This window comes from Myxocyprinus asiaticus, chromosome 33 (genome assembly GCF_019703515.2).
Source record: "Myxocyprinus asiaticus isolate MX2 ecotype Aquarium Trade chromosome 33, UBuf_Myxa_2, whole genome shotgun sequence".
NCBI lineage: Eukaryota > Metazoa > Chordata > Actinopteri > Cypriniformes > Catostomidae > Myxocyprinus > Myxocyprinus asiaticus.
Genome location: NC_059376.1, coordinates 31,826,044 through 31,839,907, shown reverse-complemented (window position 1 = coordinate 31,839,907; position 13,864 = coordinate 31,826,044). Strand labels below are relative to the sequence as shown.

General features: G+C 38.0%; 1 protein-coding gene across 1 annotated transcript in view; it reads left to right on the top strand.

Moving 5' to 3' along the window:
- The window catches only part of LOC127424504 (zinc finger protein GLIS1-like), a 115,761-nt gene that overhangs the window by 40,477 nt on the left and 61,420 nt on the right, over positions 1-13,864 (top strand). The window contains exons 3-4 of the mRNA XM_051669789.1: positions 3,798-3,987; positions 6,263-7,571. Coding sequence (XP_051525749.1) covers positions 3,798-3,987; positions 6,263-7,571 — 1,499 coding nt within the window. The remainder of the gene's footprint in view (positions 1-3,797; positions 3,988-6,262; positions 7,572-13,864) is intronic.

The following is a 13,864-nucleotide window of genomic DNA, read 5'->3' as shown; positions in this document are numbered from 1 at the left end:
TGAAAAGTCAAAAGAAGTTTGCAATGTATGTAATTGTAACTATATCAGATATTATTAATAAAACACGGGAACTCATATTTTGAATTTTGTGGATATTTTTGTTCATTTTAATAGCATTTTTGCTCAGAGTCCCCGTTAATTTCCGACACTATTGGCATTGAATCTTACTAAGGTATTTAAAAGTTTGTTTTAGACATATAGTAGCAAGTAAACAAGATATCCCCACATATATGTCAAACTACATTGTGTTAATGTTTGACACAGTTAAAACATTGCATACCTTAAAAACAAGTGAAATTTGATCAGTGGTTAAATGTGTTCAGACGGTCCCTTGTACCTGAATGAATGGCTCCTTTAAAGAATAAAATGAAATATGCAGAAAATCACAGTATTACAGTTCTTGTATAGTGACAGGGCAGAAAGTCTTCAAAAAGCTAGAGAAGAGAGGACACAAGCGGCAGTTTATGCAAGCTGCTGTGCTCATGACGCTGTGCCCTGCGGGCTTCCGTCATGCAGCGCACAGCACGATTTAGTTTATAAACAGATTTTTTTTATATACAGTATATTTAGTGCTTATAACATTCTTCTTCCCAAAAATTCTGAAATATTCTGTATTTTTTTGTACTTTGTAATTGTGGTGAAAAATAACTATAGCGAAGTTGAATACTTCATTTTTAATCAACTCAAGTAAAAGTACTATTATATATTTATACTTAAAAAAGTAGAATTAAATTTTATTTTTTTACTCAAGTACTGTAACGAGAGTAGTTGTAATTCATTACTTTCCACCTCTGCCTTCTACAAAGGGCTTTTCCTAGTATTTAAATCTACTATTCATAATGTTTAATAAAAAATGCCTCAAAGCTACAACTGTTGTTTCAAAATCCATTTTTGTGCCTTTTTTCCCTCAAAGTTGTTCAAATTAGCTGTTCCTGGGGCTAAAGGGACATCAAAACTGCTTTCACAAGCTACCACTAGAGGCTAAAATTCAAAGAATCATGACCCAGAATTTATATTGAGCAATTCTGAAAATCTGTAGAACAGATTTGTGTTGAATATTCCTGTGGTTTCTGGCTGTATTCTCTTTGCACCTCTAATCAGCAGTGTAGTTTACCTCAACTTGACTTTGTGACATTTAGAAGGCTTCTTGTATAAAAGATGATCAGTTTCTCATCAAAACTAGATTTAAAATAAAGAATTTCCATCTAAAGTAAGGGCACAGCATAGTTGAGTACTAATAAGTTGATGTTAGAACATTAGTCAGTTTTTTTGTGTAAAATAAACTATCCCAACGTCATTGACAATCCTCTCCAGATGAAGCAAGAGATCTTTGGCTTTTGCTCAGCGAGCAATGATGTTATACAAAAACACAGTTCGACATTCCAGCTGTGGGATTGCTAAGTCAAGAAAAAACGATCCAAGATTTAACAAACAACCATTATTGTTCTTTGAAAACTAGGATGGATGTGAAAAAGCATGTTCCTTCTGTTTATATACTTGAGTGGATCCAGCATTTGCTTTACAGGACCTGTGTGTCTTATGACCTTGTGATTGCTCCACCACTCTCTCTCTCTCTCTCTCTCTCTCTCTCTCTCTCTCTCTCTCTCTCTCTCTCATTTCCCCTTGCCTCTTTGTTTTACTTGAATTTCTTGTTTAAAGTTGCAATTACTTGTCCCTCTTAATCTGTTTACTTGCAAACAATGTCTCTTTGATTTACCTAAACTTGTTTGTCTTTGGTTTGATTTGCGTTGTTTTTAATGTGTGTGTGTGTGTGTGTGTGTGTGTGTTTATCAAACCTCATTGGGTGTTACATTATTAATATCATCATCTTGAGCTAATTAGATTTCTGAAATTAAGTTAGAAACACTTGAAATAAGATGCGGTCACCCATACTAGAGTGTCAGCTTTCCTTGAGGAAATAATGTAACATTCTTATTTTGAGCTGCGCTGTGCCACTATTCTGTTTATTTTAATGACATACACTACCGGTCAAAAGTTTTGAAACACTTGACTGAAATGTTTCCAATGATCTTAAAAATCTTTTGATCTGAAGGCATATGCTTAAATGTTTGAAATTAGTTTTGTAGACAAAAATATAATTGTGCCAACATATAAATTTATTTCATTATAAAACTAAAATTTTATTAAAAAAAAAAGTTTTTGAAATTGATGACTTGGACCAAATAATAAAGAAAAGCAACCAATAAGTGCCCAACATAGATGGGAACTCCTTCAATACTGTTTAAAAACCATCCCAGGGTGATACCTCAAGAAGTTGGTTGAGAAAATGTCAAGAGTACATGTCTGCAAATTCTAGGCAAAGGGTGACTACTTTGAAGATGCTAAAATATAACACAGTTTTGATTATTTTGGATTTTGTTTAGTCACAACATAATTCCCATAGTTCCATTTATGTTATTCCATAGTTTTGATGACTTTACTATTATTCTAATATGTGAAAAAAATAAAAAAAAATAAAAATAATTATAATAAAGAATGAGTAAGCGTTTCAAAACTTTTGACCGGTAGTGTATGCTACACTTAGTGTAAGAGTTATCTTTGTGCAATGATTCAGCCCGCGTTAGACAAATTCACTGAGAAGAACTGACTCAAAGAGTGATTATTTCACACATCAAGCATCGCTCCAATTCACGAGCCCCATGCTCGTGAGTCTATGGCCATGTTCACAATGGCATACTATCCATACATTTCTCACTGTTTTTGACAAACACAGGTATGACAGAAACACTAAGAGTAGAATGGTACTAGGAAGGCATTTAGTACATGGTCTGTTTGTTCTGTGGGGGGCACCACAACACATTATCGGAATGCACAGGGCTTATTTTGTTCAACACAGATTGGACACATGCTAAAACTGGCTCAGCAGATCAGCGCCACCGAAGCGATGCCACCCTTGGCCCTAGCTTGATTTCAACAGTCTTATCAGAAGTATCTGGCAATGTTCAGAGTAGTTATTTAATTCTTGCTGTCCAATCAAATAGTAAGGAAAAAATGTAAGGAAGATATCTTTAAAACTGCTGTTGATATTATTTGTGGTTTATTTGTCACATTGAAAATGGAAAGTCAGTGCACTTTTATTATGTGATACAGTAACAAGTGCAGTATGTTTTGTTTTGTAAACTGCACATTTTGGCAAATTTATCTGTTCATCCAAATTCTATGTATCCTCTCCTAGAGTGAACATGATAAGACCTGTGTTTTCTTGCAGCTGTTCTTTGGCCCAGTCTTGAAGAGCCTTTCTATTTTTGAGAGGATAAGACTTCCGAAACTCTTGCACTTCAGTACACTACTCTTCACCTATGACACTTACTATTACTTACTTGAACCCAACCAGCTCCTGTAACTCCACCTCTTCCCCTACCAGAGCCTGTCCATCTAAATATTTAAAATAAAAACAAGTGGGGATGTAACATTAGTCAAGTCTCATCTGGGATAAGTACAAGGTCCCAGGTTCAGATCCCGGACGAGCCCCTATTTTTCACGGCCGGCTCGTAAGCCATGACAATAAGGGAAGCTACACTTTGGATGACTGCTTATCGTTCTCTCGTTAAAAATTATTTTATGTAATTACTTCTATTATTTTTTTAAATTATACTTTGAGTTGTCATCCAATGTGTAGTCTCCCTTATTGTTGCGGCTTGCAAACCGGCCGTGATGATATTCAATGCAATGGCATCTCATTTGTTACCACTTAGTTATTTTCAATTAAAGTCAGATTGGTTAAAAAAATTGCTACTGGATTGTTAATATACCCATTGTAATTGTACCTGTTTCAGTGAATGGGGGATGTATCTCATTTGGTTCAGAGAAGAAGAGCACTGATGAGTTAACAGGAGATGATGGAACCTCACTTCGCTGTGGACAGAACCTACCAGTTCAGTCTAGAGCCCAGTATCATCACAGCACCCACTGTGAACAGCACACACAGAATCTTCACCTGCAGGAAAGCCCCGACCGAGATGCTAGGTAAGACTTCTAGCACATCTCCACACATCTTACTCAGATTAGTCCTGGATCAACATTCCAGTCAAATAAACCTAGTCTATTCTTACCCTAACCCTAAAATCTGATTGGTGGATAGGACTGTTCGCTCACACTTTACAATAAGGTCCTATTTGTTATCATAAGTAAATGATTTAGTATCATGAACTAATAATGAACAATATATTTTTACATCATCTAATATTTCTGATTAATGTTCATTTATAAAAATAAAATAAAAAATCAAATTGTTCATTGTCAGTTCATGTTAGTTTATAATGCATGAACTAATGTTAACAAGTGAAACTTTTAATTAAAAAAATATTTGAAATAAACATTAACCAAGATTTATTTTTTTTCAGATCAATTTCCTTTGGCACCACCATTTGAGGTTAGCTCAGTTGTTCTATAGCAGGGCTTCATAAGGTTAAAGGAGGTTCAAATTTACTAGTGTTAAACATTGCTTAACCAGTGTTTAAGAAGACAAAATTATTATTCAAGTCAAGTAATTGTATGTGATTGCATTTATTTAAATAAAATCCTTTGGCAGACATTGCTGTCCAAAATGACTTACAAATGAGAAACATCACAAGCAATTTATTGTATGCAAGAGCTAACCATATTCACAGTACCACAATTCTGAGTTTCAAGAATTTGCTTGAGTATTACAAAAGGCAGAGAAGACGTAAAAATTCAGAAAATTTGAGAAAAGAGATCATGAGAAAATCAGTATATTGTGTATATTACATAGGAAGTGCCTTTGTTCATGGTTTGGAAAAACATGAGCATGAATAAATTATGACACTTTCACTTAAATATCACTTAAAGTGCTTGTGGAGGGTTGCCATCAAAGATAGAAAAGAACACCTAATATACACAGTTCAAAATACAAAACTGAGTACTAGAATCTAAGCTCTATAAATATGTGTAAGGCCTTTAGAATAGCTTTTGCAAATGTATAGTCATGCAAATTACATTAAGAATGTAAACAAAGTCATTATATATATATATATATATATATATATATATATATATATATATATATATATATATATATATATATACAACTCATTTGTGCAGTGCGGAACAAGTCAAACAAGCCAGTCAAACAAAGCAGTACTGATGGTGCTACTTGGCTGCTCTGGGAAAAGAGACCACCATCAGTTTCTGTTGGCTTCTGTGCAGACACAGTGCAGTTGAAACTCATTGTTTCAGCGAGGGATGTTCTTCAAAAGTGCTTTCACTCAGACACGCTGTCCAACTCTTCCAATATTGTCGCTTAATGTCAGTGCTGCAGCCAAACAGGAAGTGGTGAGCCTGAAAAAGTACGACTCATGACAAAGCTGCGGCTTCAGCTCAGCCAGTGTGCTAGCATTAGCGGTTTCCCGCACAGACTGCACTGAGTGAAAAGAGGACATAGACACATCCCTCATAGGCTGAGGAAAGACAGAGGGGCCTTCTCAGATCATTCAAAAGCTTTGCACAAAATCCATAATGAGCAAACTGACAGAAATTATTATGTGGAAGATCACAGCGACATACTGGGAAATATGACCTCTCCCCCATTTAGGGGGGCAAAGATTTCCACTATAATGGGCAGTATTGTAAACAAAGAGCATTCAGAGGCCCACCATTATACCACCGAACCAGGTGACTTCTATTCAGCCCACATGTAGGCTTGGGTTAACCCCTATTGTGTCATCAAAGCATGTCATACGCAGGACATGACAGCCTGCTTGAATTCATCTTGCTCTTTTTTGATTTTTAAATACCTATTCATAACTCTTGTTCAAACTGAATTTCCAGCATTATCATGGAATTGCTTGGGGGCATTTGTGGTGGATCTAACCGGTGTTTAAAGTACATCATAGTAGAGAAATCGATCCAGTAACTGTTTCCTGAGACAGCAGGTCTCATAAAATACTTCTGATCAGCACAAAACAAATATTATGACCTATCAAGACTCTGTAAGGACTCACAAAATGAATCTCCAATTGAGATGCCTTTTGTCAAAGGCTGACAGTGTTAACAGAGATGTTAGAGAGGAGAGTGTAGGTCTGCCAGGACTGGAGCACAGAGCTTGTCTGTTTCCGTGGTGTCTGAAAGTACAGCTTGTGGGAAGAAAGAGTTGGCAGAGCTTTGAGAAGCCCTGGCCTTTATCTTTCAACAAGCTGGGCTGATAATAGCGTGCATATTCTTCCTGAGCGGTTCTGCCTAAATGCTGCTCATATTCCTCTGGGTGTGTTTCTTTCTCCCACAGGTCTGCTGGCTTTCAGACGGATCTCAGCTCATCCTCTCTACCCAGTGGAATCAGCTTGACTGGGTGTCATGCATTGCACTCATACCCCATCAAACAGGAAGGCTCCATAGGACACAAACTGGGATCGGGGCAAGGCGACTTTTCAGGAGGGCAAGGAGGGATGGGTGCAGGACATAGGGAATTGGACCGTCCGAGCAGTGGTGGTGGCGGTGGCAGCGGCCGTAGCTTAGCAACCGCTCTGTCGTTGTCAGCAATGGCGGTGACTGTGTATCCTTTTAATAATGAAGATGGCTCCTCCCCGATGGCTTTGTCCCCAAGCTCACGTCACTCAGCACGGCTGAGCGTTAGCGGGATGAAGAGACGCTGTCTCTCCGTGGCCTCCCAGTCAGCTGCCATTGCAGCCACAGAGGGAATCGATATTGCCGCCAACATCTGCTCCTCCCATATGTCTATGGTGGCCTGTGTTAATGGGCTGCGCACCAATTCATCCTCACCTTCCACCACATTCTCTGGGACACCCAGCCACAAGCCGCTCCCCACACCCAGCCCACAGGACAACTGCCAGCTGCCATCACCTTCTACCTGCCTCCTGCCCCTCTCCTCTTCATCCTCCTCCTCTTCAGTATCATCAGTGGAGCAGTGTGAAGACATAGGCTCCATGCAGCCTGGACCTGGCATGGGCAGCAGTGACGGATTTGGACTTCTCATACAGCCTGGTACTCTTCTGGACGGCTGTCAGCACGGAAATGCCGTCGGTACAGCGACGCTGAAACAGGAACCTGTGGATGACTTCTCTCCAAGTGAGGAGGAGCTCTTTCAGCATCACTATCACCATCTGGCAAGCCGTGGAAATCACCAGCACAGCCACCTCCGCAGTGGGCATTCCCACCACCACCACCAGACTGGCCCCCCACGGCCACCCATGCCCCCTCCCTACCACCTGCACCAGTACATGGGCTCTGGCCCAGGAGCTCTGCTACATCTTCAGAGCCAGCAGTCTTCACCGTCAGGTCTGCTGGCACAACCCAAACCCACAGGCCTGGTAGAACAGCAGGTGGGTGACAGAGATGATGCCAGTGGAGTATTTAGCGATAAGCAGATATGCCGCTGGATTGACTGCAGTGCAGCTTATGAACAACAGGAGGAGCTGGTTAGGCATATCGAGAAGGTCCACATTGACCAACGAAAGGGCGAGGACTTCACCTGCTTTTGGGCCGGTTGTGTCCGGCGCTACAAACCCTTTAATGCACGCTACAAGTTGCTTATCCACATGAGGGTTCACTCTGGAGAGAAGCCGAACAAATGTATGGTGAGTGTCAACAGTTTACATATTTAATTGGCTGTCAAAGGTGCAAAATGTTGTTTCCTGTCTAACCGTTCACTGAGTAGTTCGCTTTGAGTCTCTGCAAAGCCATTTTGAAATTCATAAAAATAGTTATAACTAACATCTCAGTGAGATGAAAAAGGTATACACAGTATTTTGGGCTGAATTGTTTTCACTGGAATCCTTATTGACTAAGTGGAAAGTTGGTGGAACCTTGTTACAGTATAATTATTTTTAATTAGCTGGGTCAGTTTTTAACATCAGTTTTTAAAAATGTAGAAGCAACAGAGGACTAATAATTCTTCACTTATTAATTTCATTAGGATTTATTAATTGTATAAATCTCTTTACAAAGCCCCACAAAATTGTTTCACAAATCCGTTTTATCGCGGAATACGTTTAAACTTCCACAAAAATTCTCTTCATGCATTTTTGTAACAGCCTTCAAGGGACCACCTATGCCTGTTTTCTTCACCGTTTTTTTTTTTCTCTCACAACCATATCACATGGCATGAGAAATTATGATTTCAACTGAAAGCGCAGCTAACTTTTCCACTGACGGGTTTAGGTATTTAATTGGACCTGTAGTCTACATGTATAAATAGTGTTGTGGTGAAACCCAAGTCATCCAGGTAAAACTCTCAAATTCCACAATTCAACACACTAATCAATGTCAAACTGCCTCTTGTAACATTCTCAACCCAGATGGAAAAAGAGCTCCAACCCCACCAATGAGGTAGTCCAAATACACAATTAGTACACTATTTGTGTAGGGTGAAACTATGTTTATTTTCTTAAGATCTCTTTCTCTCTCTCTCTCTCTGTCTTTTTTCTTTTTTAAAGAAATGATTGAGATCTTTAAAAACCCTACACATCTGTTTAACGTAACTAAACAATGTGTGCACTTGATCCCTTTAAATAGGAGGTTTAAACGTTTAACCGTCCCACAAGTATTAAGTGAATTGGCTCTTTATCCAAACTAAACACTTGGAAAAATGTAGTAGTCCGTAAGAACGGAGCCACAGAGGAGATGACCAGCGAAATTCCCCTCTCTTGCTCAATCAGAGAATGTTTGATTTCTTGTCAGATATATTCTGTTACGTATAAAAGACCCTGTCCAAAAAGCCTTTTATTTCACTGACACTTGAACAGCTTGTTTTGACGTCAGCCTGTTCCTTAAAATCCTGGGATACTTTTTTGTATCCAAATAATCTATAAAGCCATGCCAGTAGGAGACAGCTGTGTGCTAATATGTAGAAAATTTTACTACGATAACATTTGTATTAGCTAACATTAAGTAGTTCCATTGAGGTTATTAATGACAATGTGTGTTTATTCTTGAGTGGACATTGGTTTACTCTGCACCCAGAACAGCTGGACTGACACGGATGTGATTAGATCTTGTAAATTCCCTCAGATGCGTGGCACTACATTTTCAGCATTGCTTGGTTCGCTGCAGCGAAAACTTTGTAGCTCTGGAAATCATTTTAATGACGGTGTCCTCTCTCACTTTTTGCTTGTGTGGGTTCATTGTTGTTGTGTATGTTTTTGTAATGTTTTAATATTTGTTTTTTGATAATCTATTTCTCTCACTTGCTCTCTGCTTCTTCTGTCTTGTTCTTTCTCTTGTACTATACCACAGTGCTTTAAGGGTTCTGTTCTTACTCTCAAAACTTTGGCCAGAGAGTATGTGGCAAGACCAGCACTGATGTCACAGTTTTTCATGACAAACAAACACTCATTTTATTCAGGGGCATGCTAACCAGATGCTAAGATAAGAACAAACCAGTGTATTGTAGTAAAATGACTGGACACTGTCGCTGTCCAAAGAGGACCTCACATTAGGTAAACTTTCCAAGTTTAGTCATGGACGGCCGGCCCTCTATACTCAGGCATTCTATGGCAAGATGCTTCTATTTTGCTTTTTTTTTTTTCAATATGAGTTAACATGATCAGTGGCACAAGTTTTCTTACATTTGATTTGTGACCCATAAATAGTGTAGAATCTTACATATTTCTTCTGCATTTTATGCCACTTTTCAATTTTTTTTATATTTCAAAAATCCCAAATTTTCAGTGTGGTCTCAGACTATTAGACCCTACTGTATTTTGAAACAAAAGTAAGTTAAATAAATGCCTACTTGAATTTTTGACCTGACCAAGATTCTGAGGCGTCCTCATTTCGGCCTCATGCCGTCCTGAGACCTTCACAGGAAGAAAACAAAGTCTGAAGCATGTTGCATTTGCGGCCCTCATGCAATATACAAAGATATTTTGGTATTCTAGCTATTTGTGCAGAGGAAACCGATGAGACATTTTGATTTATAAGCAAATGCTTTAAAAAAATCCAGCTAATCCCTTTATTATCTTTCCAACTGCAGATTCCTCAGAGAGTGCACGAGGGACAATTCCCTTGCATCCAAACATAACACTCCCTCATTCCTCTCTCTCATTTTTTCTCTCGCTTGCTTTCTCTCTTCCAGTTTTGCTGCATTTGATTTGTATCATGCAGTGCCTTGGCAAGAAAAAGTCATTATCACAAACATAGGACGGGGTTCTGACTCTCTGCTTTGTCACCACCCGTACCTGGACGGGGTTTTATGCCCCGGCACGTAAAATGCAGCTACATCTGCAAGTACTGAGCTCAGCAAACCTCTTAAAACTGCTCTGCAGAGTTTGAGAGGCACTTTTTGGTTCACCCTCTCCAATTAAAAAGTGCTGTGGGCTGTTTTGTGGTAGTCGGACAGCGGAGGGAGAAGGCATCTAAAAGGAAACAACATAATCTCACTGCAATATCCTGTTGTTTCCTGCCTAATTCAAGTGTTGTTTTAGTTTATTGCTTTTTTGCCCCTCTTGTCTGCATTAATATTAAAAATATATCCAGCGACTGCTGTCCCGACACTGTCCCAGACACTTATACGTCAATTCTGTACTGAAAGTCAACTCTAGATTTATATTCTTGATCCCCTATTCCAGTAACCTGAAATTCATGCAAATATTCATCAAAGCAGTAGTATCTTTTGCTAAAGCTTCTGCAACGTTGCTTATCCAGTTGATCAAGTTTGATGAGCAGACCTATGTTACAACATTGGACGTTAATGATTGTATTTTGATTTAATTTTATCTGGAATGTATTGGTTTAATTCTTCTACAGTAATGTCTTGGCTTTGGTTTACAGTGCTTGCACTGAGCTAATGTTTCTAATGTAAGTATTTTTAGTGCAATCAACACTTTGTTTTCTGCAGGTTGTGTCTGCAATGATAGGTTTACTTTTACATTTATGCATTTGGCTGACACTTTTATCCAAATTGACTTACAGGACATTAGTTTACATTTTATCAGTTTGTGTGTTACCTGGGAATCAAACCCATAACCTTTGCATTGCTAGTGTCACGTTTTAACAGTTGAGCTTGAGGAAAAGATGGCAATATGTGGGCTGTGCTGTTCTGTGTTTTATGTGGGTAATGTGTGTTTACTTCTGTACTCAAGGGTCACAGAGTTATTATAGTCATAACATTCAGAATTAATTCTTCTGACCTTTTAATATTTTTACTACCGGTACTTTGTCTTTTCCTGCGTCATCCATGCTGACATTCATTGAGGCATTTGTCTGATGCAATTTTGTTAGTTTAGTTTGGAACTTGATTGTTTGTTTAATGATTTCTTTCATTTTTTGTTATCTAGCTTTCATTTAAATGCAACTTTGTGTCTTTTTTAAGTGCAGTTTAAAATATTAAATTAAATATTTATCTTTATGATTTTGCTTAGTGTTTTTCAATTTTGGTTGCTTTGTGACAGAACAAAAACATTCTTATAATATCAATATATTCCATTTATAAGATAACGTGTTGGGTGTGCAGGCATTAGTAATTTATTTTCTTTTTGTGACTAAATTAAAGGAATGTTCTGGGTTCAGAACAAGTTTAGCTCAATCGACAGCATTTGTGGAGTAATGTCGACTCGTCCCTTCTTCTCTTTAAAAAAAGCAAAAATCAAGATTATAGTGTGGTACTTACAATAGAAGAGGGGGCCAATATTTGGAGGGTTTAAAAGCAGAAATCTGTTAAAAGTCTGTTAAAACTCATGTATTATTTGAGCTGTTAAGTTGTTTAAATCGTAATTTTTACAGTCGTTTTGTGATTATAGGTTTTGTTGGCATTACACTGTCATGGCAACAAAGATGTAAAATTGGCTATAACTTTACACAGAAAATGTTAGAAAGCGATTTTATCCCACTTAAATAATGTTAACATGCATATTGTTTATATCTAGTGGCTATACTTTTGAAAAAGTGAGTATTTTAATGTTTACAGATTAGCCCCATTCACTTCCATTGTAATTGCCTCACTGTAACCCAGATATTTGCATTTGTTTTTTTAAAGAAAAGGAGGTACAAGTAGAAATTCATTTTTGTGGTAATCAGTATGCTACAAATGCTGTCGATTGAGCTTAACTTGTATTGAATTGTATCCCTTATGTAATGTTTCTAAGTAATACACAATGTTTAGATTTCTCATTTTAGTTATTGTTGTGAATGTGATAATCATCATTATCATCATCATTGTAGACAGTAGGTCATTGAATATTTGGCTCACAAAACACAATGTATTTTTATTTGAAATTATGTTTTGTAATGTTAACGGATATTAAGATTTAATTCTTGAACCACACCTTTATCGTTACTTCATCACAATTAAATGTGGAACCACCCTCACTTGAATGAGAAAAGACGCATTAGTTTTAAAGTCTGAACATACAGACCATTGGTTGAAGGAAAATTGGCTAAAACAACCTGCTGGAAAAAATATAGATCATGGAATTTCCTTTCCCCCCATTTGCTAGTGTGAAAATGGAAAACGTATATATAAAGATTTATTAGACTGATTTTTGGACAAGTGTCTAGAATTCCCCAGCAGCAGACGTTGAAGCATACGGCCCTTTGCCTTTGCCAAAATGGTGTGTTTTTAGTAAATGGAGGCTTTTGTGTGCAATCAACACAGATGCTTGGAGATGAAACGACTAGTGCCATTAGCTAATTAAAACGTGTGGTCTGAGCATGGGCTGACTTTTTCCTCTGAATGCATGGTGAAATTCGAGCTGTCTGGGCTCTGCCCAGCAAAGGCAGCAAGTGGTGTTGATACTAATGTGGGTGTACTAGAATGAGCTGCTGACATCCCTGCGCTGTCTACTTAACTTAGCAACTGCCAAATCGCTATGCTCCATTATGCTAGCAGGTAGCAACGGTTACCTGCATTGCAGCAACATATGTGTCTTTCGAGTGGACTCGGAAATATCGTAATTACGATTTCCGAGCACATGAATGACCCAGCGAAGTCAGAATTTCAAGTGGGAAACTCGGAATTCTAGATGATACCGAGTTGCCAAGATGGGAGGAGTCATAAACTTTCAACGTGGCGGAGGAGAGTACGGTTTCTGTATTGAATGACAAGTTTTATTAATTTTTCTAAATACAGCTAATTGTTAATGCTTGCAGTTTTGGTCATTTTCATTTATGTCTCAGCATAAATATCTCAGCAACCATTTGATGCATTTTGTAAATTTTTACACAGTGAAAATAGCTTGTATTTGACCAAAATTCCATTACCGTCAGCAAGATAACTGAGTAATGTATTATGCTGTCAATATAAAAGTTCCTCAAAAAATATGTATGAATGAACCTGGCATCGTCCATGTTTCCTGTTCTTTCCGACAGCAAAGCACCTGAATGCGACATACTCGTAATTACCTCTTCAGAAGTGAGTAGGATAATTCTGATAGCACACAAAGGCAGCAATAAATCAATGACAGTTTTCTATCTGTTTCCTCTCTATATCCACTGCCAGGGATGGGCTGAGTCTAAAAAAACAGCCCGGGACCTAAGTTGGCCCATCACAAGCAGATAATCCTCCACTAAATACATGACATTTACATACATTATAATGCAAACTAATCTCTGCTGTACTGTGTGGCTGGTTGATACATATTGATGCTCACCATATTTTGATAAGTAGAGGGGGCAAGTTTGACTGCAATTAATTTTTTATTTTAGCAACTTTATTTGATCAGTACTGTATAGTTCTATGGCAGAACAATGTTGGAACTTTTTCTCCCTTTAAATCTTTGTATATTGGTATTGTAAAGTCCATCACTGTTTATTGCCAAAGCTTTGCATTTTGGCTGAATCAGTTTGAAACAGTGGCTAAGCCTTCATGGGGGCAGGCTGTTCTGTGTATTTAATAGGAAGGTTGGGACGAATTATTCCATCGTAATCATATTGT